General features: G+C 35.5%; 3 protein-coding genes and 2 non-coding genes across 5 annotated transcripts; 2 read left to right on the top strand and 3 right to left on the bottom strand.

The window, feature by feature from the left end:
- Positions 1–1167: 1167 nt before the first annotated feature.
- Positions 1168–5624, bottom strand: LOC147501410 (NAC domain-containing protein 96-like). The gene is made up of 6 exons (XM_086606453.1): positions 5503–5624; positions 4790–4987; positions 3963–4189; positions 3720–3866; positions 2055–2419; positions 1168–1710 (listed from the first exon to the last, which is right to left on the bottom strand). Exons 2-5 carry the CDS (start codon positions 4953–4955, stop codon positions 2219–2221), a joined length of 741 nt encoding a protein of 246 aa, XP_086462579.1. The 5' UTR covers positions 4956–4987; positions 5503–5624; the 3' UTR covers positions 1168–1710; positions 2055–2218.
- Positions 5625–6471: 847 nt separating this feature from the next.
- Positions 6472–7391, bottom strand: LOC147501409 (citrate-binding protein-like). The gene is made up of 2 exons (XM_086606454.1): positions 7065–7391; positions 6472–6949 (listed from the first exon to the last, which is right to left on the bottom strand). Exons 1-2 carry the CDS (start codon positions 7374–7376, stop codon positions 6569–6571), a joined length of 693 nt encoding a protein of 230 aa, XP_086462580.1. The 5' UTR covers positions 7377–7391; the 3' UTR covers positions 6472–6568.
- A 7825-nt stretch (positions 7392–15216) lies between these two features.
- LOC147501408 (small nucleolar RNA snoR83) lies at positions 15217–15350 on the top strand. The gene has a single exon (XR_015194116.1). It is a non-coding gene; the product is annotated as a small nucleolar RNA snoR83 (small nucleolar RNA).
- An 806-nt stretch (positions 15351–16156) lies between these two features.
- TRNAD-GUC (transfer RNA aspartic acid (anticodon GUC)) lies at positions 16157–16228 on the top strand. The gene has a single exon. It is a non-coding gene; the product is annotated as a tRNA-Asp (tRNA).
- A 2339-nt stretch (positions 16229–18567) lies between these two features.
- Positions 18568–20225, bottom strand: LOC147501406 (geranylgeranyl pyrophosphate synthase, chloroplastic-like). The gene has a single exon (XM_086606452.1). The coding sequence runs from the start codon at positions 19947–19949 to the stop codon at positions 18810–18812; it is 1140 nt and encodes a 379-aa protein (XP_086462578.1). The 5' UTR covers positions 19950–20225; the 3' UTR covers positions 18568–18809.
- Positions 20226–25819: the final 5594 nt, after the last annotated feature.

Here is a 25819-nt window from a genome sequence, read left to right as displayed (position 1 = left end):
ACTGTAATGTTTTTTTGTTGATTATATTCTCACTATAGTTGTTGTCCAAATTTTGGGGGTGTGAAAATTTGCTAAAATATATATATATATTTTTTTTTGTGCGAGTATTTATAGTTGAAGATTTTTATAGGCAATTAGTTATGTGGTAGTAGAGCTTTTATAATCTCAGGATATTCATTAGACTCCAAACTCCAAACCTTGGGTGGGTACACCACAACAGCTTTTCTTATTAGTTATTAACTATATAAGAAATATAAGTAACATCTAATAGTAAACTAGTAAAAAAAACATTTTAATTTTGAAAAACATAACTTTTATAGACTCAAACTTTGGTTTATTGGAAAACAAAATGGCTCTAAGACCTCTGGGCCACTAATGAAATTGTGAAAATATATGTACTAAGTGAATTATATATTATTTTCAACTTAAGTATGACCCACTGTTCATACTAGGTCTGATAACTATGGTACTATGTGAGGTAGATATGTCATGCCAAAATATTATGGTAGTAGTGTGAACTGGAAGAGGACACAACACACAAGTGAGTTTCTATAAGGATGAACTTAGAAACCTTTAGACACACGGCAATACTCGAAATATTTACCGAAATTTGGTATTTTTTCTTTAACGAAAAGAAAAATAGGAAAAGAGAAAAGCAAAAATAACAGTTATTCAGGTAAATTTAGAATAATAGTGAGGATAATTTGGTACACTGAATACATTTTCATTTTTAGAAACTTTTGTTACCAAAAAATAAGAGAAGATAGAATTAGAAACTGAGAAGATAGAATTAGAAACCGTGAAGACAAATACATCCTCGCTTTTTGATCATCTTTCATTCTTTCCGCGTGGGTCGACACGTACCACGTGGCCGAAATATAGCCATTTTCAAAAGATTCCGCGCTACGTCATGCGCCGCTTCCATCTCACGTGCTCTACAACCCTTGTTTCTAAAACCCGGCGTACTAGAACGGAAACTGACCAACTGACGATAATGTCCCTAATCAGGGTCTGGGGCTGGGGGCTATATTATATGGCCTCACAGTTATTCACTATTCACTAGAAAATATTCAGTATTCACAAGTTTCGATTTCACACGAAAATGAAGTGCTCCTGCTACTGACATCCTGTAGGACGTTTTCTTCTGTTTTTCTTGTGAACAGTATCTTCAAAATCTTTTAATCATTCACTTCTATATATAGTAGTATAATTGTCTCTTTGCATTCTCCTTTTCTTCTCACTCTTAGCTGCTAGTTTGTATATATAGTACATAATACAACTTAAATCCTAAACATAATACAAAAAACAACTAGAATGGAACGAAACACCAATACTTCTTCCCACGTCTTTTCACCTGCCCAAGTTTTTTCACCCTACTCTTAGTAGCTTTACTTTCCTCAGTTGGCAGTACCACAGCATGGCCGCCACTGGTTGATGGTGACACTTCCTCTGGTTTTGGTGTAGGTCTCAGACTTTCATCAGTTGGCAGAAAACGAACACTCTTTGAAGCCTCACTGTTCTGCTTAGTTGCTTCAGCGGGAAGAGAAGTGTCCTGAACAAGGCTGTCTCCACTGGATGATGATGGTTTCACATCACTTTGCACACAAGGAACATTCATTGAAGCCTCATTATTCTGCTCAAGTGCGACCACGGGAGGAGAGTAGTCCTGAACAAGATTTTCTCCACTTCTCAAGAAGCATATAAAGCTACCTGGAACAGCATGTTCAGAGTGAGGTAGTAAGCTTTAGAAAAAAAATAAATGAACACAAGATATGACTCTGCAGTGTGCCTGAAAAGAAGGGGTTGAAGGAGGGGAGGGATACATATCACATCAACATGGAAGACCAGTTCAACCCAACTACTATATCAAGCACAAGAGATAGTTGCATTTTAATTTTGCAACTGAACATGGTACTTGCATGCTGAGCATGACCGACAACCAAGAAATAGATTCACACAGACTTGACATCCAAATCATTACCACAAAAATAATCAAAACAAATAAAACGGTTTATCAAGCATGCCAAGTAGGAAAAGCCATCGTGGTGACATACCTAAAGATTCCGGTCTGACAACCACCTGATCTGGCCTCATAGGTGCTGAAACACTGAACTTAGCATCAGGATACTCCGGCTCCATGTCATGGCAAGGTCTGGAATCTAGGGCCCGCAACATTGCTGAAGGGTCAAAATATTCACCCGATGATAGAGACAGAAGACTAGAACTTGTCGAACTTCGAAAAAGATGACCGCGGATTACCAAAAGCTGACAGTGGATTATCAAGGTCTTGCAGCAGAATAAAGTCATTCTCAGAGAAATCACAGCTTTCATGAGGGTCTTGAATTGGATAATCGGACCTTGGATCCTCTAGATGTCTCTTGGAGTCTGCCAGAGGCCCACATTCACTAGCCCTTTTAACCTACACAGGAGTTTGAAAATGTCAGACAGAGAAATAGGACATCAGCAAATCCATTTTTTGCTTTGTTTCAATTGCAAAGTCTGTAGGAAGCACTAATTTATTAATCATGTTAGAGTATATACATAGGCTTAAAGAATAAACAGATTTCTTCAATTAATTATGGTACAAGCATAAGTGCAAGCATAAATCACTTACGTATCTAATATGTTCGCATGTATTTACATATGTACAGAGTATAGTTACATATATATACAAATATATAACAGGCTGTTGAGATTCTTCAAAGCATGCATCCAAGTAAAAGTAGTCCACCATAAAAAAGAGTACTGAGATGAACACCAAATATCATGCCAAAATGCTGATAGTTGATTTTAAACCAGTATCAACATGTCTTCTTACTGGATCTTGATTTAATGTTGGTGTATAGTCGTAATGATGGAAAGACCAGTCTTGTGGCAAAGCCAAGGCTGGTCCAACTTTCTGACCTTCTGAAAGTGCCATTACTGTTTTTTGAACACGAACTCCTTATAGATCTTCCCCGCCTCTGACTACTACAACACAACCATTACCATACGGTGACACAGATGCTTAATTTTGAAAGACAAGTTATTCAAAGGCGTGAGCTTCTCACTAATTATAACAGTTGTGGAATCTCCGAATCCTTCTAACACCGCATAAGGAAACAAGGGCCAAAGCCACCAAACTCTACCAACAAAGGAGAAAATCAACCAACTACATAAGCAATCCTCTAAAGAATGTTATATTTAACCAAACTCTAGAATCATTCTCTGAGAAAGGGCAGCCATCAAATCGGACATGGATACTGGGTGGGATGAAAGACCCTGCATCTTGGCAAGAAACACAAAAATAAATGGGAGATAGTCCCATCTTCAAGATTGCCTTTGCCATGATACACGAGCCACATGAACAAGCTGGGAAAAAATGAGCTAGGATCCTAATAACAGTTCTGTCCATGTTTCTGCAGACCATTAAGGCATTAACTAACTTGTACTATCTTCCTTACATATCTAGGTCGAGAAGAGACTCCACCATCCTTAATATGAAACTTAAATCTAAGCCCGAAGAAGTATAAGAACGAGATTGCTAAACATACTGGGAAAGAGTACAGGAATGTGTTCTTAAGAGGATATTAAACAAGCATATGGAAACAACAAATTATTGAGAACCTGAAATGAGATACATGAAGACATGTACCTGTGACTTGGCATTGACAAATATACAGATAAAAAATTGTTCAAGGCACACCCTACAGAAAATGCAAAAGTTGGAGTTCCCCTACCTGGGACCTACTCGTACAATGCTGCAATATTTCCTTGTTTTCAACATTTTTCTCGACTGACATTCCATTAGCAACATTGTTCTGTTCTTCTTCATGGTTTGAACTTCGACTACAACTGAGAAAAACTCTACAAAGAGAAGGAAAAACCTGCAAAGTATGATACAGAAAAAAGACATGTTGACTGAAAGGTTGGACAAAACACATAAAATTGTGGCTTGGAGGTTGATAAGGGTCTGAAAGTACCTTAGCATTGGAAATCTCACAAAGCCCCTTCTGATTTATCCTGTAATCATGCATGACCCAATTGGTTTTTATTCCATAAGGAGGTTGACCCGTGTAGAATTCAAGAGTTAATCTAGAACCAATGGTAGAAGAGTTTGTAGAAATTCTATGGCATTCCCCTGTGACCTTCCAGTATCCACACTCAGTAGCTTTAGGTTCTTCCAAAGTGGAAAAGTACCAAATTCCATCTGCACAACCAAATGGCATCCATAAAACATAAATAGAGCAACTTCATGAATAAGAGGGTCCCAGTAGCCATCAACTAGTAAAGGAACGATATGACACTGAACTGCTCTAAGGAAATCTCAAGTGGTTCTTGATCAATATGTAGATAGAGTATACAATGGAATCTAAGAGCCGCAAATTTCAACTTTTTAGCTATGCCGTCAAACGACCTCTAGATTGAAATAAGCTACGGAGATGTAACTTCTAAACCTTAAGCAAAAACTACACAGTTTTTCGCTGAAGTTAAATTAGTTAAAAAAATCAAGTCAGCCCTTTAAAAGAGATGAAAACACATTTCCATTGCAAAAAAACAAGTTCTTTCAAATATGACAACTTTCATGGTATTCCATACTATTAAAGTTTCCACATATCTACATTTCTACACATAAAGTTGACGAGTAACCAAGCTATACAAACACATTTTTTATTCTGAAAAAACACTGGCAACCACAGCAAGAATATCAGATAACTCTCAACAAATGATTGATGGCCTAATTGTTCCTTTAGTAAAATGCTAACACAATGTGCCTAAATCAAGAAAAATGAGTTTAAACATTACTAACCAAGTAACTCCCAAGGAGTCGAATTGTATGCGTTCACGTCTGTAATTACGTCAGCAGGGAGAGCAGCTCCGTCTATGATTCTTTCTAATGAAATCACAACCTCCTGATCAGAAGAATTAACACCAATATAGACTGGCGAAGAGACTGCAGATTCTGAGGAACACATTGTGACACTTGTCTTAAATGAGAACCTAGCACCTGCTTGTAAAGTTGAAAAGTTAGTCAGAGGCGAAAATCACCAAGATAAGAAATGCAATCATATGTCATGTATACAAAAGTCATCTATGCATAGTAAGGGTACAGTAATGAGCGTAGAACACCACTGGTTTGAATGATAATTAGTAGTTACCGTAAGCAATGGTAACAATGTTATCATCTAGCAGGATTCAAGCAATCAAGAAAATGCAAACAAAAAACAAGTTCCAATATTTCATCAAACACATTACAGTACATTCAGTTTGTGTAATTAATAATCCACTTTCCCATTTCTTTCATTTTTCACATTTCATCAAAACAAATGAAAGACAGGCAAACCAGTTAGAAAATTAAAAGGAAATAAAAAAACGGGCGGGGGAGTGTGATCTAATTATCCAAGAAATGTACAACCGAAACGAGACTAATATAAATTGTCATATAATAACGTTAATCAACAATCCAACATCTCTTAAACATTCAAGAATTAAAGAAACATTCACAGCATTGGTTTTGTTTACCTTGTACAGAGAGAGAGAGAGAGAGTGGAGTGTTGTTGTTGGGGAGGAGTAGTCAGTAGTGACGAGTGTGACTATTTATAGGGCTGCCTACTTTGTTTGACTCATGCTTGTTTAACTGTTTAACTACCTTTTAACAACAGTTGGAAGGAATCTCTTATTTTTCACAAATAACTGCATCCATAATCTGGTGTAATTTATTCTTAATTCAGATCCCAATGCTACCAATTGCGACCATTCAGTCTCCTATGGTGCTCTATCTGGGCTCCTTTGCATCCAAAACGAGAAGAGAAACCTTGTTAGCAATTCGCTGAATTATTCGTGAATCGAATTTTTGATGGTTCATACATATTTTTAAAAAATTCGACTAAAAATTTTGTTGGTTGTAAAAAAAAAAAAAAAAAAATAAAAATAAATATTTCGCACTTTTGCTATTTTTTATGTACTTTATATTCTTACTCTTAGCTTAAATCCATCACTCTTATATTTTTAGTAATAAATTAATCTAAAATTTTGTTTTTATATTTTTTGGATAATATTTAAATTGTCATGTCATGCCGTCATGGTGTGTATTTTGAAGTTTGAATATAATTTCAATCTAAGAACAAATAAATGAAGATATCTATGTAGACCATTCAATTGGTTTCAATATTTTCGTAGCTAAATTGTTTTGAATATGTTTGTTATGTTGTAGAGAATGACAACTATTATTAATATTTACTAATATAATATTACAAATTTTTTATTTCCGAATTTTTGCAACCAAACATTTAAAACGCGTATTAATTAAACACCACATAATTGTCGTTTTTGACTGAATATTTGACCATATTTTTACTGTATCCCGTATTGGTAACAAAGTGTGAGAATGAAGAAAAACCCTGCCTACCATTGTCTAATCAATGCAATATTGCAATGTCAACCAGATAGTGAGGTTCCAGCCAAGATAATAATTAGATACCACTCACCAGATTTTCGAAAGTTACCAAAACAATATAATCAAGTTCAATAACAACGTACATTATTATCTTCATATTTCTATACATCTGTATTTTAATTTCAATAATATTCATTTCTTGTAGATTTTGATATTCTTCCACCTTGATTCCATGTAATGACTGGCATCATCTTGGGCATAAACTCCACACTTAAAAAAGAACTCCCCTGGTCCATGATCATTAGTTTCGTATCTATGAGCACCATTGATGTAGACTGTCAACTTTCCTTGATCCACATCATGGATTACGTTTACTCTGAACCATTTGTTGTAGAGATCTTTAGCCACTGTATTGTAGTCGAAAAATGTTACATCCCCATCATACATCCTCAGTTGTAGGCAGGTAGCTGCCTCTGTGATACCATGTATTTGAACAATTGAAACAGCAGAGGTGCCACTCGGCACAAAAGTGTAACCTTCAAACTGCCAAACTCCAGAGGTGTAATCAAGACCCTGCAGTAATAAAGTCATGACAAAGTTCGTTAATCATTTGTATATACTGCTACTGCTACTAATTTTTATGGACTTGTTAGTGCGAAATATGGACAATGGGAAAGAATTTAATTACACTAATCTGTATCTCAGTACGCGGTTTGGTTGTACCACCGGGATGGAATGATTTGTCGTTGGAGTACACCCAAAGTTTTCGTATACCATCTTCATAGCTGTAACGCTGGTCTAGTGGAAGGTTATATGGTTTTTGTAGTTGGAAGTTCCTTTCAGTTAATGGGACTTGGGTAAATCCATCAGTTGGATCAGCAGCACCACATAAAACATGATGGAAGGCTATAAGAGCAAGGAATAAGAGCAAACAGCTAGAATAAGAATAAAATCCCATTATGAATCGAAACTTTGAAGTGAGTATATCAGAGTGAACCATTGAGTATAAATACTGTGATTAAAGAAATTTTGGAGAGGGGTTGGGGTTCAAAATTTTCAAAGAGTTTAATTTACATGAGTAGTTTAGTTTGTTCAGTTGAGGTGAAAGCAACATTAAAAGAGTTGGATTTACATGAGTAGTTAGTCCTTTAGTTTGTTCAGTTGAAGTGAAAGCAGCCTTTATAATACGTCAACTTCAATACTTGGCTGTCCAGTAATGAGGCCAACTATGAGAATCTAATAACTGGTTAGAAGATCATATCACACGAAAAGTATTGACTATGGAGTTATTGGTTTTTGAGACAGACAAATTATAATTCATGCCCATATTTATCTATACAGAGTACAGACGATACAGTAGTCACAGGAATTAGCCAGGCTATTCAAGTTTCCAAAAAAAAAAAAAAAAAACAGGCTATTTAACTTTCCAAAAAAAAAAATGCAGTAGGCTTAAATGTTCAATATTTAACTTAACCCAAAAAAAAAAAAAAAAACTGGCTCATTAGTTAGTTATTTTTAACATTTTGGATTATGGATTCTGTAAGAGCATCATCAACGATTCAATGCACTGCTAAAAACCATTTCTAATGTGACAGATAGATTTTTTTTTTGGCAATTTCGTTCACCAACGCGCTGCCAAACACTCGGTTTTATCTCAGCAATTGTCAAATTCTCGACCAAAATATTCAGAAATTTAGTAGTTACTTGCACGGAACAACTTTAGCCATCTACATGTTGGGCGGGTCAAGTTTTGTCGTCCAAATTTTTTTTATTTTTATTTTTTTAATTAAAAAATGAAAACAGCTCGATTTTGTATGTGGGGCCCAAAATGTTGAACGGGTCAAGTTTTGCCGTCCAGAACTTTTTCAAAAAAATTTTAATAAAAAAAATAAAATAACAAATTAAAACGGCTAGATTTTTTTGGGCCCAACGGAAATTAAAAAATTTGGACGGGACAAGTTTTGCCGTCCGAAATAGAAACCAACAATTTCGCAAAAATGCGTTAGTACATAAGAGCATCTCTAGGTGGACGTATTCGTGGTCGCATTCTTCAAATTTGAAGAAATGCGTCGGAATTTCCCGGAATTCCAACTCTAGGTGGTCGATTCGTGGTCGTGATCACCGCTTGTTCAAGATTCTTGTTTCGCAAATTTGGCAATTTGGATGCGGATGCAGAGCGACAATAGTAATGTCGCTATTTTTTTTTTTACTTTGACCACAACAAAGCCGCGCCATTACCAGCCACTATTATCTTGGGCGCAAGAATCGTCGTGCTCCAAATCCGGGCAAAAAACGGCTGGATTTCTACCTTCTATATCTACACTCATCTCCTTCTTCATTTTACACACACTCAACTCAAACATTTGTATCAAACAACTCAACCATTTTACATCAATCCTTAACAAACAACACACACATTTGAAAAAATGGATCATGAAGTATATGAGATATTTCCGCCGGTCTTCATCTTCATCTTCATTTCGGCTTCTTCTTCTTCTCTCTCCAAATGGAAGACTTCGGTAGATAGTCTTGATGAAGAATTTGTTAATGACATGCCCTTTATGAACATACTTTGGTTGTACTTGCACAAGCACAAGTACATGCTCCGAAGGCACCACATGGTGGTTCAAAGAAGGGTCGAAAAATTAAACATAGAAAAAATATGCTCGACTTTGGAAATCTTGAAGAACAACTACTTCGCCGATCGTCCCCGCTCTTCCGAAAAGAGGATTTCAAACGGCACTTCGTGATGAAAAATCTTTATTTCTTCACATCTTCAACGATATTCGGACTCATTTTAAGTTTTTTCAGCCTAAAGTTAACAATCTTTGGTAAAACTGGTATAGATCCTCTCGGTAAAGGTGGGTGCGCGACTTTGCGTATTCTTGGTTATGGCACGATTAATCCGATCAACTTGACGATCAATTATACATTTCCGAGCAAAGTGGAAACTAGGCGTTGAGGCATTTCTGTGATGCAATTATTAAATTGTACGGTTCAGTCTACTTGCGAAGGCTAAATATTGCATATACAGAACGCTTGCTTGCACATTCTGCCACACGTGGATGATCGGGTATATTGGGAAGCATTGATTGTATGCATTGGGAATGACATAATTGTCCAACTGGATGGCAAGGTGCTTACAGTGGTCGTTTTGGAAATCATCATCATTATTTCCTCGGCATTTGCAACCGAAGACGTGGATATGGCATTCTTTCTTTGGGATGCCAGGGTCACACAATGACATCAACGTGTTGGACAACTCGCCGGTATTTGAGCACGTGATCAATGGTACTTCTCCACCTGTTTCTTTTTATGTAAATCAGCATAGCTATAATATGGGTTATTATTTAGTTGATGGTATCTATCATGACTATGCGGTATTTATACAAACAATTTCAAACCCTAATGCTCTAAAGACGAAGTGGTTCGCAACGATGCAAGAAGCTGCAAGAAAAGATATTGAAAGAGCTTTTGGGGTTTTGCAAGCTAAATTTGGTATTTTGGCAAAAACTTGCAAATTATGGCATGTGGAGACAATAGGTACTGTTATGAGAGCATGTATCATATTGCACAATATGGTAATCGGAGCTAAGAATAAAAATTATGAAATGAGGAGGTACATTCCTGATCCAGAAGGGCAACCACAGATCCCACCTACTCGGGAACACTACATTGAAAGGACTCTACGAGTTCAATCAAAAACTATGCATGATAGACTTAAAAGCGACCTTGTCGATCGAGCATCTATGGAGCATTAGGGGTGACCGACATTGATTGTTGTAATCATGTATTAGTTATCTTTTATTTATTTATTAGATAATTAGAGTAACTCTAGTAGTATGTAATAAAAGGGTGATATGTAATAGTTATCTTTTATTTATTTATTTTTATTTTATATTTTTGCAATCATGTATTAATTGTCGTTCTATTAATAAAAATTGTAATTCATTTGCTAAATCAAATGAAGTAAATTCTAAATCACACAACATAATAATAATCACACAACATATCAAAATGATCAAATGAACAATTCTAAATTACACAACATAATAACAATCGTCATACAACAACCTCCTAGACTATCCTACATATCGCCTCGGCCGTGAACTCCTCCTCGATTCGTCCTTGTGTGAACTCTCCGTCATCCATTTTGTGATGAACTCACCCTTGTGCGATCAATCTGAGCATGTAACTCATCAATCTGGCGTTGCAAATCGTCATGAGCCTGGAAAAGAAGTCTCTCTCTCTCAACACTGTAGGCGAATACCGAGGAGCGCAAGCCATCATTTACACGAATGCTTGTCTCATATCTTATGCGTAGGTCATCCTGAAATAATTATTCATTAATAATTTATGACATTTTCATAATAAACCTAAATAATAAAACAAAACCAATAAAAATAATTACCAGAGATAGATGTCTAAGGTCGCTCTAACCGCATCGATCGCGAAAGTGGCATCAATAGAAGAAATGGGCCGGTAAATCGTTTTTCGGATCGCTTCAAACCGAAAACCCAAGGCCACTCGATTGAGGGGATCCGGGCCGGAACAAATGTTTGGACGGCCGGGCAATAACGAATTCACGCCTAACACCCAAATTGTTAACCGTGATGAATGTTGCCTCAGAACTGGTACGGGAGCAAATGACCAATAGACACCCTAAACCAAGTTTAATCGCTTTGCTCATAAGTCTGCAATGTAACTAGGTCGAAGCCCGTGAGCCAAGTCCAATGCACGTTTTTCGATGACTTGCTCTAAGGTCATGTCCTTAGCCTCTAATACATGGGTAGGTGGATCAAGAGGGATACCAAAGCATGGTGTGAGTATGCCGTAGAACATCTATCCCCTAAATACCACTCCATATTCCCACAAGTGAATACCATCCTCCTATGAGAAATGAACAATGCATACCCTACCATTCGATGTGCATCAGATGTCCTCCAAGGCCTCCAAACAATAGAAGCCCAGGTGCTAAGCTCGACCGGGTTCGGACGAAGTTATGTTTATGGTGATCTCAATCGGGTCGACGAGCTCGACAAGGTCCGTGCCAATCCCCGAGCCTAGGCCTCTCATCGGTATACTTTCGGTGAGGATAGGATTTGCGACGAAAAATACTCATAAAACCATACCTCTAAGAGAATGACAAACCCTCCCATCCGGGGACTACCGACAACACCAAATTCGAGAAGCCCCTATCTAAACAATGCAACAAATGACGAAGATATGGCTCCACCAAAATCAATACCGCCTAACTCATGCAAGTGCTCAAAGTTAGCTAGATATCCCAAGTTAATCGTAGAATTAAGGAAAAAAGAAGACACCCATCAAATACATACAGAAAAGCTCTTACATACTCATCAACATGTGCTTGACCATCATCGGAATCAAGTGACAAATAATCTATCAAAAACTGCAATCCTGAATCAGTTGTCAACGGTGTAATGTATGCAGCCTTGATACCAGAAATCCTAACACCAGCACTGTCATATGACTCCTAGGTCAAACAAGGGAAGAAAGTCATCATTTGGGCACAACTCTGGAATTCAGTGCTACATCTCAACAGATTACCTAATCATATACTCAAACCAGATATCATGCAAAAATCTAATGGAGTGAAGCCCAACTCTCCCTGAGGGAAGTGAAAAGTATGTGTACTATCCCACCATCTCTCAACTAAACCATTAATAACTCCCTGAATGTCAGTCTTATTGTAAAGGATGTCAACTAAATGAGCAAAGGGAGTCACTAAAATTGCATCTCTAACATGGTCAAGTGCACCGACTTTCTTAATATCATCCCACCACGTCTTAAGCACACGTGGAGTGCACCGAACCCGATACATAATACATCTCTGATGTACGCAAAATGAAACTAAAATTAAAAAAATAAAAATAAAAATATACGTATTGAACTACTAAAATTAACTACTACTACTACTACTACTACTAATTTATGAAATTAAAATACATGCTTGTTGTTCAAGAACAATTCTTGAGACATGCCTATCATGAAACCTCTTAGACACCGGCCTAAGATGGCTGAAATCAATAGCCTCCGCAGGAAATTCAAAATCGACTTGCTAATATTGAAGCAACAATGGATCGTCAACCTCAGCTCCTTGATTTCCAGCTTTGGAAGTGGTTGGTTCATCATCTAGATCACCACTGGGATTATCCCAAATGTATGCAATGTTTTCTTCTTCCTCACCACCACCACTCCATCGTGTTTGGTTATTATTTCGAACTTTTTTTTTCCTATTAACTAGAGTGACCGAAGTTGAAAAAAAAAATTTGTAAAATGACAAAAGTCCGATCACACGACATTATATAAAACATAGCACGCGACATTCAAGACTAATGTCGCAGGGGTGGGTCTACAATGAATTTTGTGACCACGAATTTGCGACCACCTAGAGTTGGTCGAAATTTGCTACCAGATTCTGTGGTCGCATTCTTCAAATTTGAAGAGTATGCTAACACCACGTAGAGATGCTCTAGCACGTTTATAACAATTGTAGCTGATGAAAAAAACTGATGTGTCACAATTTTTTTTAGTAACGCGTTGATGATGCTCTAAGGTAGGCCAAGTCCACACTTTTACTTTTACTCCATTGAGTAATTTATTTCATTTTTTTCCAGTAAATTTTTCAAACGTTTTCGATTTCTTAATCACCTTCTCTATTATTTAGACATTTTACGGATTCATTTCTCAAAACATCTCGAATTCTCAATTCAATTTCTTACCGGTATCATTTTGCTTTTTGAAATCATATGTTTATACTGAACCTTCTATTTTTAGTGTCCTCAAGATTTTATAGAATTACTCGATGATTTTTATTTATTTATTTTTACATAACACTAAAGATTTTTTTTCGGTTGTTGAATTTCTGAATTAGCTTGAATATCCGCGACGAAACTCCTGGGTCCGCCCTTGCTTACATGCATCATTATACTCTTAAGCCTCTGCGTTCTATGCCTTGAGGAAAGCTTGTGTTGAAAATTAGTAAATGCCTACAACTTCCACAGGTATGTGATTTACTAGCCTACAGCCAGAAACTTAATTGGTGGAAATTCTTTAACTTTCATTACACATGTTCCAATAATAGGCGCAAAATTTTTCCACCTTATGTAACATTGCTTCCCCGATATCATTTCCCCAGAGAAAATCCATAGAATGGTACCATATGCATGAGTTACATAAAGTTGGGTGATCTAGAAATATAATAGTTGGTTTTAAGATTTTATTGAAGCCTTTTTTGGTACAGGCTCACAGCAATCCAAAATGATCAATTAAATCAACTGATCCAGTGAAAAACTAAGAATTAACTGACTCACCTGCTTTCGAGGACTAAAGAGGCATACACTACACAGTAAAACTATGTCTTGAAAAGTTGGCTTACTAAGTGAAGGTGCCTAGAACTCACTGGAAATGTTAGATTAAGAAGTGAGGGAGCTTAAGAGTTTATCTACTAGCTCATGCTCAAATATCCGAGCAATGTGGGACTATTATTCTTAACACTTTCTCTCAAATTTTTGATGTCTCACGTGGAGAGTTGGGCTGTAGGCACTCGACCCTCCCCCTCCGCGCCGGGCTAGAGCTACCAATGCCAATCACCATTTTTCTTTATTTTGTTTGTTTTTTTTACCCGGCCCAATGTTTTGACCCACTCCAATACCATCTCAATAAACCCATGGTAGAACTCATTTGAAAAACCAGTTTATCAAGTGAGAGTGTTCAAGAGCTTATCTACTAGCTCATGCCAATATCCAAACAATGTGGGACTATTATTCCTAGCAGGATCATGCATAAATAACCTCTCATCTACCCGATAAACTCCCACAGTTCTCATGTACTAAAATTTTCATGCAAAGGCTATGATGTTAAAATCTTCTGTCTTTTCGTAAGATAAAATTTCATAATGTAACTCATTACACTATAAATTTATTTAGTATGCCTCCTCGAATGGAAGAAATTGAACAAGCCCAGCCCTATTTTATCCGACAATTTGATATATGATATATTAACCAGTATGCAAGATATTCACTTTTATATAAAGAAATTGAGATGTTGGAGAAAATTGAAGTTTAGTTTTGGCACCGGTTAAAATACGAGCAAGTAATTACTTCTTGTAAATCTTGTGTTGATGTAAAATATCCAACACCGCTCTTCAGATGGATATCTATATTATTGATGAAACGAAAAAGCATACATTCGTCGTTGAAAGGAATGTGGGGGAAGAAGAGTGTTGCTTCGTAAAATTATCAAAAGAATTCTCTTCCTGTCAAAAGCATAGTTCTAAAGTCGTTTTGATTAATGATGTTCTAAAAGTTGTTGTAAAAAAAATATGTTGTCATGGTTTAGTTTCTATTAATAGTGCAAAATCTGGATAGTAATTGTTTGATTGATCTAGGCGCCATTCATTCAAATTCGAGATTGTATGCTTCGATACCTATGTGTACTCGAGATTGTTGGGCCGAGAAAAATAAAGATTGATCTTTGTATCCGGTTATAGATATAGGCGAAATATTTAAGAGCCCATAGTACTTGATTGTTGGGCCTGAAAAATAAAATGTATTTGTATCAAGATATAAGTCCAATGTTTTATGGGATAATCTCACGTGTTGATTTCAAGTAGATGAACGGTTGAGATTTGAAGTGTAATAAAAACCTAAAAAATTATATTATATAAAGCCCAGCCATCCTACTCCCCAGTTATGGTTTATTGTGTTTTGAGTTTTCCGACTGCTACTCTCTTTTCTTGTTTTTCAATGTACATATTTTGGATCTCATATCTATTTGAAATATTTGTATTGAGTTTGAGTGGAGGAGCCTTCATAATCCCAGACAAAACTGCTTAAGTTATTTGTCTGATTCATGGAAGGCCAACATTAACGATTCATGGAAGTTTCGCTGATAAACACCTTGTTAATATATTTCTGGAGGTGTTTTACTAGTAGCTTTCCATACATTGTAAAACAGCATTATTACTATATATATCTTGAGTTACTCTTCAATTTAAGGACGTAGTTATAAAGTACTGGAGTCATTGTCCTCTCTAGTCTCTCAGTTGTGGTTGGTTTGCAAAATTTCTCCAGTTTTAATCAGTGAATGGAATTGGCTAATGGATGGATGTAGGAAATTAAGACCCATATTGGCCTTTGGCATTTATCAATGGGCAGGACCTAATTTGGATGCATATTTTTGTGGCTTTGACTCGGATATTGAAGATCAAAGGCATCAAAATATATGACCTAAGAATCTCAATGGTATGAACTATGAACTGGAGAAAATGGGAATGATATATAACAACTTAACAACTTAAACCCAATCAATTGGAAATTTGAGTATGTGTTTACACAGTATTCTACTGAAATTTGAGCTTTGAAATTGCATTAAAAGTCCTTCGAAAGCACACCTGAAATTGAAATGGACTCTAATTCTTTGAAGTAGAAAGTAGAAAGTAGAAACCATGGTTTCATAGGAAATAATTTTGAAAATTTCTGGAATTTTGAGCAGCTGAAACGTTAAAATGTTGATCAACCAAATTGTGTTTCATCTGTATTCGGGACCAAACTGTACTTAAGATGGAAAGCAACTCAGAACCAATTCCCTTTTCGGTGCCACAGCAGAACTCAGACAGAGAGGATGTTGGCAGCTTCCAAAGACATTGAAAACAAAATTATTATCTTGTAAAAAGAGACAACATTGAAAACTAAACTTGATAGAGCGTTCAAAGGTTTTATATTAATCAATCAATGTACAACTTCTCTCAACAAAGTCGTTGTAGTATAGTGGTGAGTATTCCCGCCTGTCACGCGGGTGACCCGGGTTCGATCCCCGGCAGCGGCGATTTTTTTTTTTTAATAAAAATTATATTGTTATTCCAAATGTATTCCTACGTCAGAATAGTACCTAACAGCTTCACATTCACATTGCCATTTGTTCTTTGTGCTTGAAAGAAGCAGTTTGAGCTCAGAAGTAGAGAGGAGGTACATGGGTGTGTTTACTGTTTTAAGAGGTGGCCTTGGTTCAAACTTTTTGTTTTAAATACCATTCTGAGAATGGATGCTAAATGTACTGGTAGTATATTAAGTAGTCTTTGAAGAAATGCGGAAATGCTTATTAAGGATGTTGTGTCCCGGAGTAGTATAATTGAGTGTCATCTCAGATGTGGGGAAGTGTTCCGACAAAAGATTTTGTTCAGGCCTTGTAGAGGAACTTGGTTCTTGGCATGGAAGAGCATGCTAACTTGCTAGACGAGGCCGAGAAATTTGTTCTTGCTATGCCCCCCTCAAACCAGATTCGTTTCCCTTCTTATGGACTGTCAAATGCATAGAAATATGGATTTGGCAGAGCAAGTAATGGAGCATCTAATTCAGATAGAGCCTGCAACTAGAGGAATTTGTGTTACTAGCCTATCAAACATCTATGCTATTGCTGGTAAATGGAGCAATGTTGCTGAAGGGAGAAAATTTTCGAGAGAAAAAGGTGTCAGAAGGATACGGTGGTTGCAGCTCTATTGAATTCTGTCACCAAGTCCACGAGTTTGTTTCAGGAGACAAATCTCATTGCTCCATGGAAGTCTATCAGATACTGGATCTGTTCGCCAGTGAACTGACACCTTCTTCTACAAGGGAGAACTTAAGATTAAAGTTGCCCAGAACTTATTGGTGCCCGTTTCCCACAACCATTCCCCTTTAGGTAATCAAAGGTAGCGCCTTCTACAGCAATACTTAGATTTGTTAGCAGACCTCAATGCTTATAGATTTATGCCAACCAAACAAAGAGGTATTTCACCTTCCACAGTTTAATTTCAACAAAAAAAAAGTAGTTTACCGTGAGCCAGACTTTGTCCACTGGAACTTCAATTGCTTCCTCGGATACTCTTAAGTCAAGAAACAAGCCATAAATCCATGGAACCAGAACCGTCGCTAATTTAGTTACAAAACATTAGTTCTGACAGACAGATCATTCCTGGAAGATAGAAACCTAAAAGTAGGCTCGTGCGTCAAAGGGGTGTAACCCAGAAGACAGCAATTGTGTATTCTCCAGGGAATTGTGTTCTGGGTAAAATTTCCGGAAGTAATATATCAATATGCATCATCACAGAAAGCAGGAGAGTCTGTCTTGAGAGAATAAAAGTACTTCTGTCATTCTGTGAAACCCCATGCTGTGTATAACATAAACTTTCACTTCAAATCTATAAAAAAACCCATACCAATAGTTCGTCACATTACATGGCAAGTGTTACAGGATACATAAATGGTGATTACTCTGGCTAGGCTAACAAGATGTTTTTTGTTAGATAAACGTCAGAATAAAACTTGACATACATCAGTTATTAGAGTTGTTCTTGTTGCAGGTCTCCATTAGCATGTGCCTGGAGTCACCCATGATGTTCAACCTGGATTAACTGCACAAGTGCATTAAGGATAACCAAAACCAAATCTTCTATCCTGTAACCTACTTTAGAAAAAATGATCAATAAGTTTGTTCAGGCATGTTTTTCACATTTGTGCAGGTAAGGGAATGGATTAACCCTTAGAGTGACCATTCTCTTTGAGTATACTCAGCACTGAAATCACATTACTTGCCAATATTTCATTACACAAGTTATGTAGACAACTGAAATTAAGGAGTACAGATAGAATGTGGAAAAAAAAATCTAAAATAGACAGACTTCATTTTTTAAATGAAGATTCAGATTTGAATACATGACATCAGAGTACACAACAAATATTCATAGACTGAATGCTTAAGATTGAAACCTACTTGCAAGTTGCAACTATATCTTCCTATTATCAGCAAATAAGTGAAATAACATTTCCTTGATATGACAGTATCCAGGGGAAATGGTCAATTGTTTCTTCATTTGTTTCCTCAACAATACACTGCAGGTAGGGAGATGTGACTGCTGGAAAATGACTTCAGAATAAGAAACATATATACGCAGTTGACTTTGTCTAATCTTTGAAGCTATGGCACTAAGTCACTAAGATATCAAATTGATTGTCCATATTCTATCAGATAATCATAGACAAAATGAAACAGTGATCATCCTAAACAAAAAAGATTTTCATCACCTTCTTGACCCCTGGATTTAATTGGAGTACAGATTTTGTCATTCAGTAAGAAGCTCAGAGAAAAAGAATAGGGGAGCTTAAGAAACAATTTGAACACGAGCAATATGCATAACAACAAACAATTTATAAATGACAAAGTTAAAACTTATTAGTTCATACTGGTTTTTTAATAGAGTACAGCAAATGAACAAGTCCATGTATTCCTTCCACTGGTTTTAGTACAAGCTTTGCCTGTTATTCCCCTTTGCAATTTCTTCACTAATAGGATTGTAACCTGTAAGCTTTGCTCTCCTATGTTTGCAGAAACTCCAAATTCTTCTGAAAACAAGCAACAAATATGAAACAATTTAGTTTTGTCTATGAGCTATATACTCCGCCAAAGCAAGCAAAGGAGCTGCCTTCTCTGGATCAAATTCAGCTAACTGATCGTTAGCGTCCTTATACAACTTCTCAGCGAACTCTCTCGCCTTCTCCAAACCCAATAACTTAGGATATGTAGCTTTATCAGCAACTAAATCCTTCCCAGCAGTCTTACCCAATTCTTTAGAAGACTTGGTAACATCAAGTATATCATCTACCACTTGAAACAACAATCCTATACACCTGGCAAATTTCCTCAGCTTCGCGACCTGATCCTCAGACCCACCTCCCAAAATTGCCCCAATTACAACAGACCCTTCTAACAACGCCGCGGTCTTATGAATATGAATGTATTCAAGATGCTCCAATCCAACATCTGATACTCCGGCGGACTGTATATCAACGACCTGCCCAGCAACTAATCCTTCTGACCCAATATCCTTTGCCAATTCCCCAATAGCCTGAATAATCCTACTCGGCGTGGCCCCAACGGTAGCATTAGCCATATGCTCAAACGCAAAAGCTAGAAGAGCATCACCAGCTAAAACCGCGACATTTTCCCCAAACACCTTATGGTTTGTAGGCATCCCTCTTCTAAGATCATCGTTATCCATACAAGGTAAGTCATCATGAATTAAAGACATGGTATGTATCATTTCAACAGCACACGCCGCAGGCATAGCTATGGATTCATTACCACCTACAAGTTCACAAGCAGCAATACATAAAATAGGTCGAACACGCTTACCACCAGCAAGAAGAGAATACCTCATAGCTTCATGAATCTTTTCAGGTTCTTTAATCGAAACCGCGTCATCAAGTGCTTGATTCACAGAATTCCCCTTTGCAAGTATATAAGACATGAAATCAAAAGTCATCTCCCCTTGTGTATTAGTATTATTATTATTACTTTCTTCTTTGACTTTCTCCCCACCTTTGGTTAGATGCACAGCTGAAATTGGACCAGTATACGAAACCATGGGTCTTCTTTTTTTTGGAGTATTGGGTATGTTCTTCAATATCAAACTAGTTGATGAATAAACAGATCTACCACCAGCATGGTTGTTGAATTTCGAACAACTCTGAACCCATGTAGACAAATGTAAAGAAGCCGTAGCAGAACTCATTGTTTGTCTCAAAACTTAATTAAAATAAATAAAATATATATATATATGTTATCACACTTTTCCAATATAGGTTCTTGAAAAGGGTACCTCTAAAAAAAAATTGAGGTGAAAAGGAGTACTGAAATTTAAGCAAAATAAGTTGGAGACAAGGAATGAGCTGAATATAAAGATAGTGAGATAGATCATTAAAAATGAAATGGGAATCTCCTAGAAATAGCATTTTAATAATTACCTGGCGAGGAGTCATTTTGGATTGGTTGTCCCATGCTACAGAATATAGTATCTAGTCAACCAATTATATTTTGAGGCATATATTCCACGTCTTCGTTAGGATATCATTTTTTTTTTTTGGTAATTACTGTTACAGATGAGATAGGAAGTCAGTGGTGTTCTGGTTCTGGTTCGGTTCCGAAATTGCTAAACCAAAGACCAAAATATCGAATTTGGTGAATATCTCGATGTATCTAAAAATCGAGATATATTAAAAATATTGATTTTTTATTGACTAGTCAAAATTTTGTTTTGTATGTCGATATATCAAAAATATCATCAATTATATCAGAAATATTATCAATATATTGGTCAAAATCAACAATATTCAGTCAAAGTCAACAATTTATATCGGATATTATATATATATATATCAGTTGATATATATCATTATATCAGAAATTGTAAAATATATAAAAAAAAAAACATATTCAATATTCATGGATATATAAAATATTTCCATCTGTACTCAAAAAATAAGATATCTCATATATTTCGGCGATATTTTGGGCCTTGAACTAAACCAGATACATTTATCAATTTGTACCAGTATTTTTGACATGTCACTTTCATACCAATATTTTGAGTTTCGCGCATATAATTGAAACCATTTGAATCCGTTTGGTTTCAGTTCTTGTTCTGATTTGCGTTTGCCTTTCGTCAGCGAATGACATTTTTTCACCTTATCATATATGTTAAGGTGCTACTTGACTTGCCCTTGTACAGATCTACGAGGACTTTTTGAACTTTTGGCACACCCTTGGCTCGGTAGGAACTACCCACATGAAGAATAATCAGGAGTCCTTACTGGCTGTGCTGAAAATGAGTTCTCTCTATGAGTGTGCTTATCTTTGTACACACCTAAAAATTAGTTCCTGATTCATGGACTGTGACCCGCACTATACCATGGTACTAATACATTAGCAACGCGTTAGTGCTTCTTAACTTTAACGAATTGAATTAGTGCGATTTTCTGTTTATCTATTTAGTCATGATACTCGTGAACTGGCTCTGATATGAGCTGACACGTTGCCCGCATACCTAAACAATTATTTTTCTTGTCTCGTACGGTTTTAGAATGTGAACAAAATGAGTGTAGCATGAAATAAGTATAGGCGGATGGTTCAATTCTTTGAAAGTGTGAAAATGCATCACATCAAACACACGCAAAGTGTGGAAAATGCTCACAAAACCGATCCGTACATAGCCGCTGGACTAATCAGAAAGTGTTCACATTTGGTGTCCCCGGGGCTTTGGAATTGTCTAGTATCACGTTATTAATAAGGATGAATTATCAGATTATGGACCTAATTTATTAATTATGGGACCATGGCCGAAATGTAAAATTTTCTTTTTACTAACAAAAACAAAGACTTTACTTGGAAGAACCCCAAAACCTGATCACCTACATGGAATAGCAGTAATTAAGTAGTGATAACGAAGTTACGCATGAAACATGCAATGCTTAAAGAAGCCTACAACTGTGTTTTTTAGCTAGGAGACATGTATGAAACTCACAAAGTTTTAAGCAGCTCTATTTGGCCGCGTGAAACTCGACCATGTTTGGCAAATCTTGTTTTCCATATCTTAAACATCATAGAGCAACTCTAGTTTTCCATATCTTAAACATCATAGAGCAACTCTAGAGGACAAATCGGCCGAAAAAGGAATTCTAGAGAACACCTTTTCTTTTCATCACTCACAAAGACTGGGTGGTTGAAAGTTCAAGTTTACTCTTAATGCGAAATAACAACGGCTCGGATAGATGAAAGGTCAAATATACTCTTGAAGAAAATAAATAAACGGCTCGACCCAATCGAAACAACCCGGTTGTGGGTATGAACAATGATTGTTCATACCTATTGTGATTGTTTATACCTATTGTGGGTATGAACAATGATTGTTTATACCTACCAATGTTGAACATCAGCAACAAATATTGATTGTGGCCTAAAACAGATATGAACAATGAGTGTTCATACCTATTGGACTATGAACAAAACATATATGAACAATAAATATTCATACCCAAAACAGATATGGACATTTAGGTATAAACAATCTGTGTTCATACCAAAAAAAAAACATTAATCCAAAACAGATATGAATATTGATTGTTCATACTCAAAACATATATGAACAATAAATGTTCATACCCAAAACAAATACGAACATTGATTGTTCATACCCAAAATATATATGAACATTGATTGATCATACCCATTGGAGTTAGAAACACTCATTGATTATACTTTTAAGCAGGTATGGACAATAAATGTTCATAGCCCCAATTATGAACAATCATACCCCCCATTGGAATATACACAATGCATGTTCATACCTATTGTAGTTATGAACATTCATTATTCATTTGTTCATGTGTTTAAGCAGGTATAAACAATAATTGTTCATATCCCCAAATATGAACATCAATTATGAACAATTATATAAATAATATGAACATTAGTTATAAACAAACATAATATAAATAATAATAAAAGAACACATTAAAAACACCAATATTTAACTTTCATAAATAAAATACTTGGTGTATATAGTATGAACAATGTATGAACAATGGTTGTTCATACCTATTTGGAATATGAATTGAATAATCACTGGTCATACATTAACATGGGCTATGAGTCATTCTTCCTATAAACAATCATTGTTGATTGTTCATACCTATTTGGGGTATGAACAATCAGTGTTCATACCTCAACATAATGTATGATCAGTAAAAACACCTATTGGAATCATTTAACAATCATTGTTTATATTCAGGGGTATGAACAATCGAACAATCATCAACATTCATACCTATTTATTGGGTATGAACAATCAATTGTTCATACCTATTTCGTATATGAACAATCAACATAATGCGAACATAATGTATGATCAATAAGAACACTTATTGGATTATGAACAATGATTGTTCATACATATTCATACATATTTGGGTATGAACAATCAATGTTTATACCTAAACATAATGTATGATCAATAAGAATATTTATTGGAGTATGAACAATAATTGTTCATTATTCATACATCAACATGAGCTATGAACAATCATTGTTCATACATATATTAGGATATAAACAATCAATGTTCATATGAACAATTATTGTTTATACCTATTTGGGATATGAACAATCAATGTTCATACCTAAATATAATATATGATCAATAAGAATACTTATTGAAATATGAACAATCAATATTTAAACCTTAACATAATGTATGATCAGTAAGAATATGTATTGGAGTATGAACAATCATTGTTTATACATCAACATGATTTCTAAATAATCATTGTTCATATATCAATATATTGTATAAGGTAAGTTTATCTATTTGGGTATAAACAATCATTGTTCATAGTAAAATGACATAAATGGTAAAATCGGAAAATATTTATTTCAAATCCGGACCATTTGTCTTTGAGAGTTATTTTCATGCGAAAATTGGTTTTCAGGGTTATTTTCACCTGAAATTTGTCCTTGTGAATGATTATAAAAAAACATTGTCATCTAGAATTGTTTTGAATTGAAATTGGGACTTGAGACCAATTTCTTGCCTTAAACATGGTATTGCATTCCTAACTACAACTGTTTTCCCTTTCCAAATTGAGCACCATAACTAATAAACAAGAGGTAGGAATTCAACTGATTTATTAAATTAAGATTATTTGAACTCGTCATCTTTAACGTTTTATAGACTCAAACTTTGGTGTCATTTTTAGTGGAGTTCATATAGCCCATCTCCCTCAAATAAATAAATGTCTAAATTCTTGTTTATTGTGGCATTCCAGAAAAAAAAAAAAAAAAAAATTATGCATTTGTACTATTGACAATGTCGATTCATTCAACGAAGAATACCTTCAAATCATCACAGATTTAAGCTAGTAAAAGTCCACTTATTATTCCACACATTTAGGTCACAGGAATTGTTCAAACAGAGACGCCCCACAATAAAATGAGGAATACTACAATAATGCCTCATCCACTGCTCCACATGCTATCGTTAAATACTAAAGATATATATACAGATCATTACTTCCATCCTAATGACACCGGCTTTCGTCAATTCATATTTGTGCTCAATGACCACGTTGCCATAGCGCCAATACATAAGAAACAGTTTATTTATGTTAACAAAGAGAATGTGGTGCCAATAAACAACTGGTATCTGTTTTGTAGTGGTCCATAATCCATAGTACATACCAGTGTAGTCAACGCCCACCGAGTCATGCGCCTAAGGCGCGAGGTGCAGTTTAGTACCACCGAGTCAGGCGCCTTGACTAAGGCGCGAGAGATAATATAAAGCGCAAGATTTTTGTGCCTTTTTGCACTTTTTGTTGAGGCGCGCGCCTTATTAACTTTTACAGTTTTTTCGTTTTTTTTATAATTTTTTGTTATACGTGACACATTTACACTCGATCCAATTGTTGTATGGTACAAAAAATTGTATAAATTTAATAAGTTTTATTGTTTAAACAGTTTTAAACTTAATTTTGAAGTTTTTAGTTTGAATGTTAAGTTGTATTTTGGACTCAAAAGACGAGTTCACAAAGTTGGATTAAATGAAGTTTTATTTGAGATACAAATTTAAATTTGAATCATGTGTTACATGTTTTTAAAAACTCATTTGGCTAGATTTAATTTATTTTTATTTATTTTTTTTTAGTTTATTGAAGTTGAATTTTAGATTTTATTGTAATACTAGAAAAATATCAAATTTTTTATTTTGTTTTCTTTACTTATTGTTTAAGAATTTTCTTTTAAATGACTACAATGGTTATTTAAATGTTTACAATCACATAAAATTAATTTTAAAGTTTGGCTAAAACAAACAAATTGATAATTCATGTCATATTTAATATTTAATTTATTTTTTATTTGATATATCTATTTTTTTATTACTACACAAAAAAAACACAGTCAACCCAAATTTTTTTTTTTTTGTGTACTTGGAGCGGAGACTCTAATTTTCCCATCTTGTATAGGGGAGAATCCTAATTGGCTCATCTAGTAGGGAGTAATACTAGTTAACCCTAAAATAAAACCAAGAGATCAGATCATCTGTACTAGGAGCAGTATTGGACTTCTGCTCCCTAGTTTTGGCATCATAAGGTTCCATCAAGGGTAATCTGCTACGCTGTTTAGCATTCCTCTTTCGTTGTTTATGTGGGGTTAAAATGGTGTTAACTTGGTTTGGATCGGACCAAGTGAGAAAAGAAATTGAGAATAATTTGGTAGTTTGGTGTAGACTGTAGAGGATCCAAGCTCAGAAAGTATTATAGTAATAAACAATCAACATAGCGGGATTACTGGGTTAACTTAGATTGCAATGTACCGTTTACTTGTATTAAAAATCAATCTCTTTGGTAGTTTGGTGTAGGCGTAGAGGATCAAGCTCGAGAAAGTATTATAAACAATAAGGGGTAAGAAAAGTCCCCTACTAAAGGAAAGTGACAACAACCTTCTAATCCAATTAACTAATCTTATTGCCAATTTTCCTCCACCATATACCCTTAAACATCATTTGCAATATTTAAAGTTCCAAAATAAGATATGGATATTTTTTACATAATA

The sequence above is a fragment of the Coptis chinensis genome, chromosome 4 (assembly GCF_015680905.1).
Source record: "Coptis chinensis isolate HL-2020 chromosome 4, ASM1568090v1, whole genome shotgun sequence".
Taxonomy (NCBI): domain Eukaryota; kingdom Viridiplantae; phylum Streptophyta; class Magnoliopsida; order Ranunculales; family Ranunculaceae; genus Coptis; species Coptis chinensis.
This window is presented reverse-complemented; position numbering and strand designations above follow the sequence as displayed.

Excerpts from the sequence above, each read along its gene's own strand:
- LOC147501409 (XM_086606454.1), bottom strand. The coding sequence starts at position 7,376 with ATGGTTCACTCTGATATACTCACTTCAAAGTTTCGATTCATAATGGGA. Across the intron at positions 6,950-7,064 it reads GTACTGAGATACAGATTAGT|GGTCTTGATTACACCTCTGG; the intron begins GTAATTAAATTC and ends TTATTACTGCAG.
- LOC147501410 (XM_086606453.1), bottom strand. The coding sequence starts at position 4,955 with ATGTGTTCCTCAGAATCTGCAGTCTCTTCGCCAGTCTATATTGGTGTT. Across the intron at positions 4,190-4,789 it reads GACTCCTTGGGAGTTACTTG|ATGGAATTTGGTACTTTTCC; the intron begins GTTAGTAATGTT and ends TTGGTTGTGCAG. Across the intron at positions 3,867-3,962 it reads GTGAGATTTCCAATGCTAAG|GTTTTTCCTTCTCTTTGTAG; the intron begins GTACTTTCAGAC and ends CATACTTTGCAG.
- LOC147501406 (XM_086606452.1), bottom strand. The coding sequence starts at position 19,949 with ATGAGTTCTGCTACGGCTTCTTTACATTTGTCTACATGGGTTCAGAGT.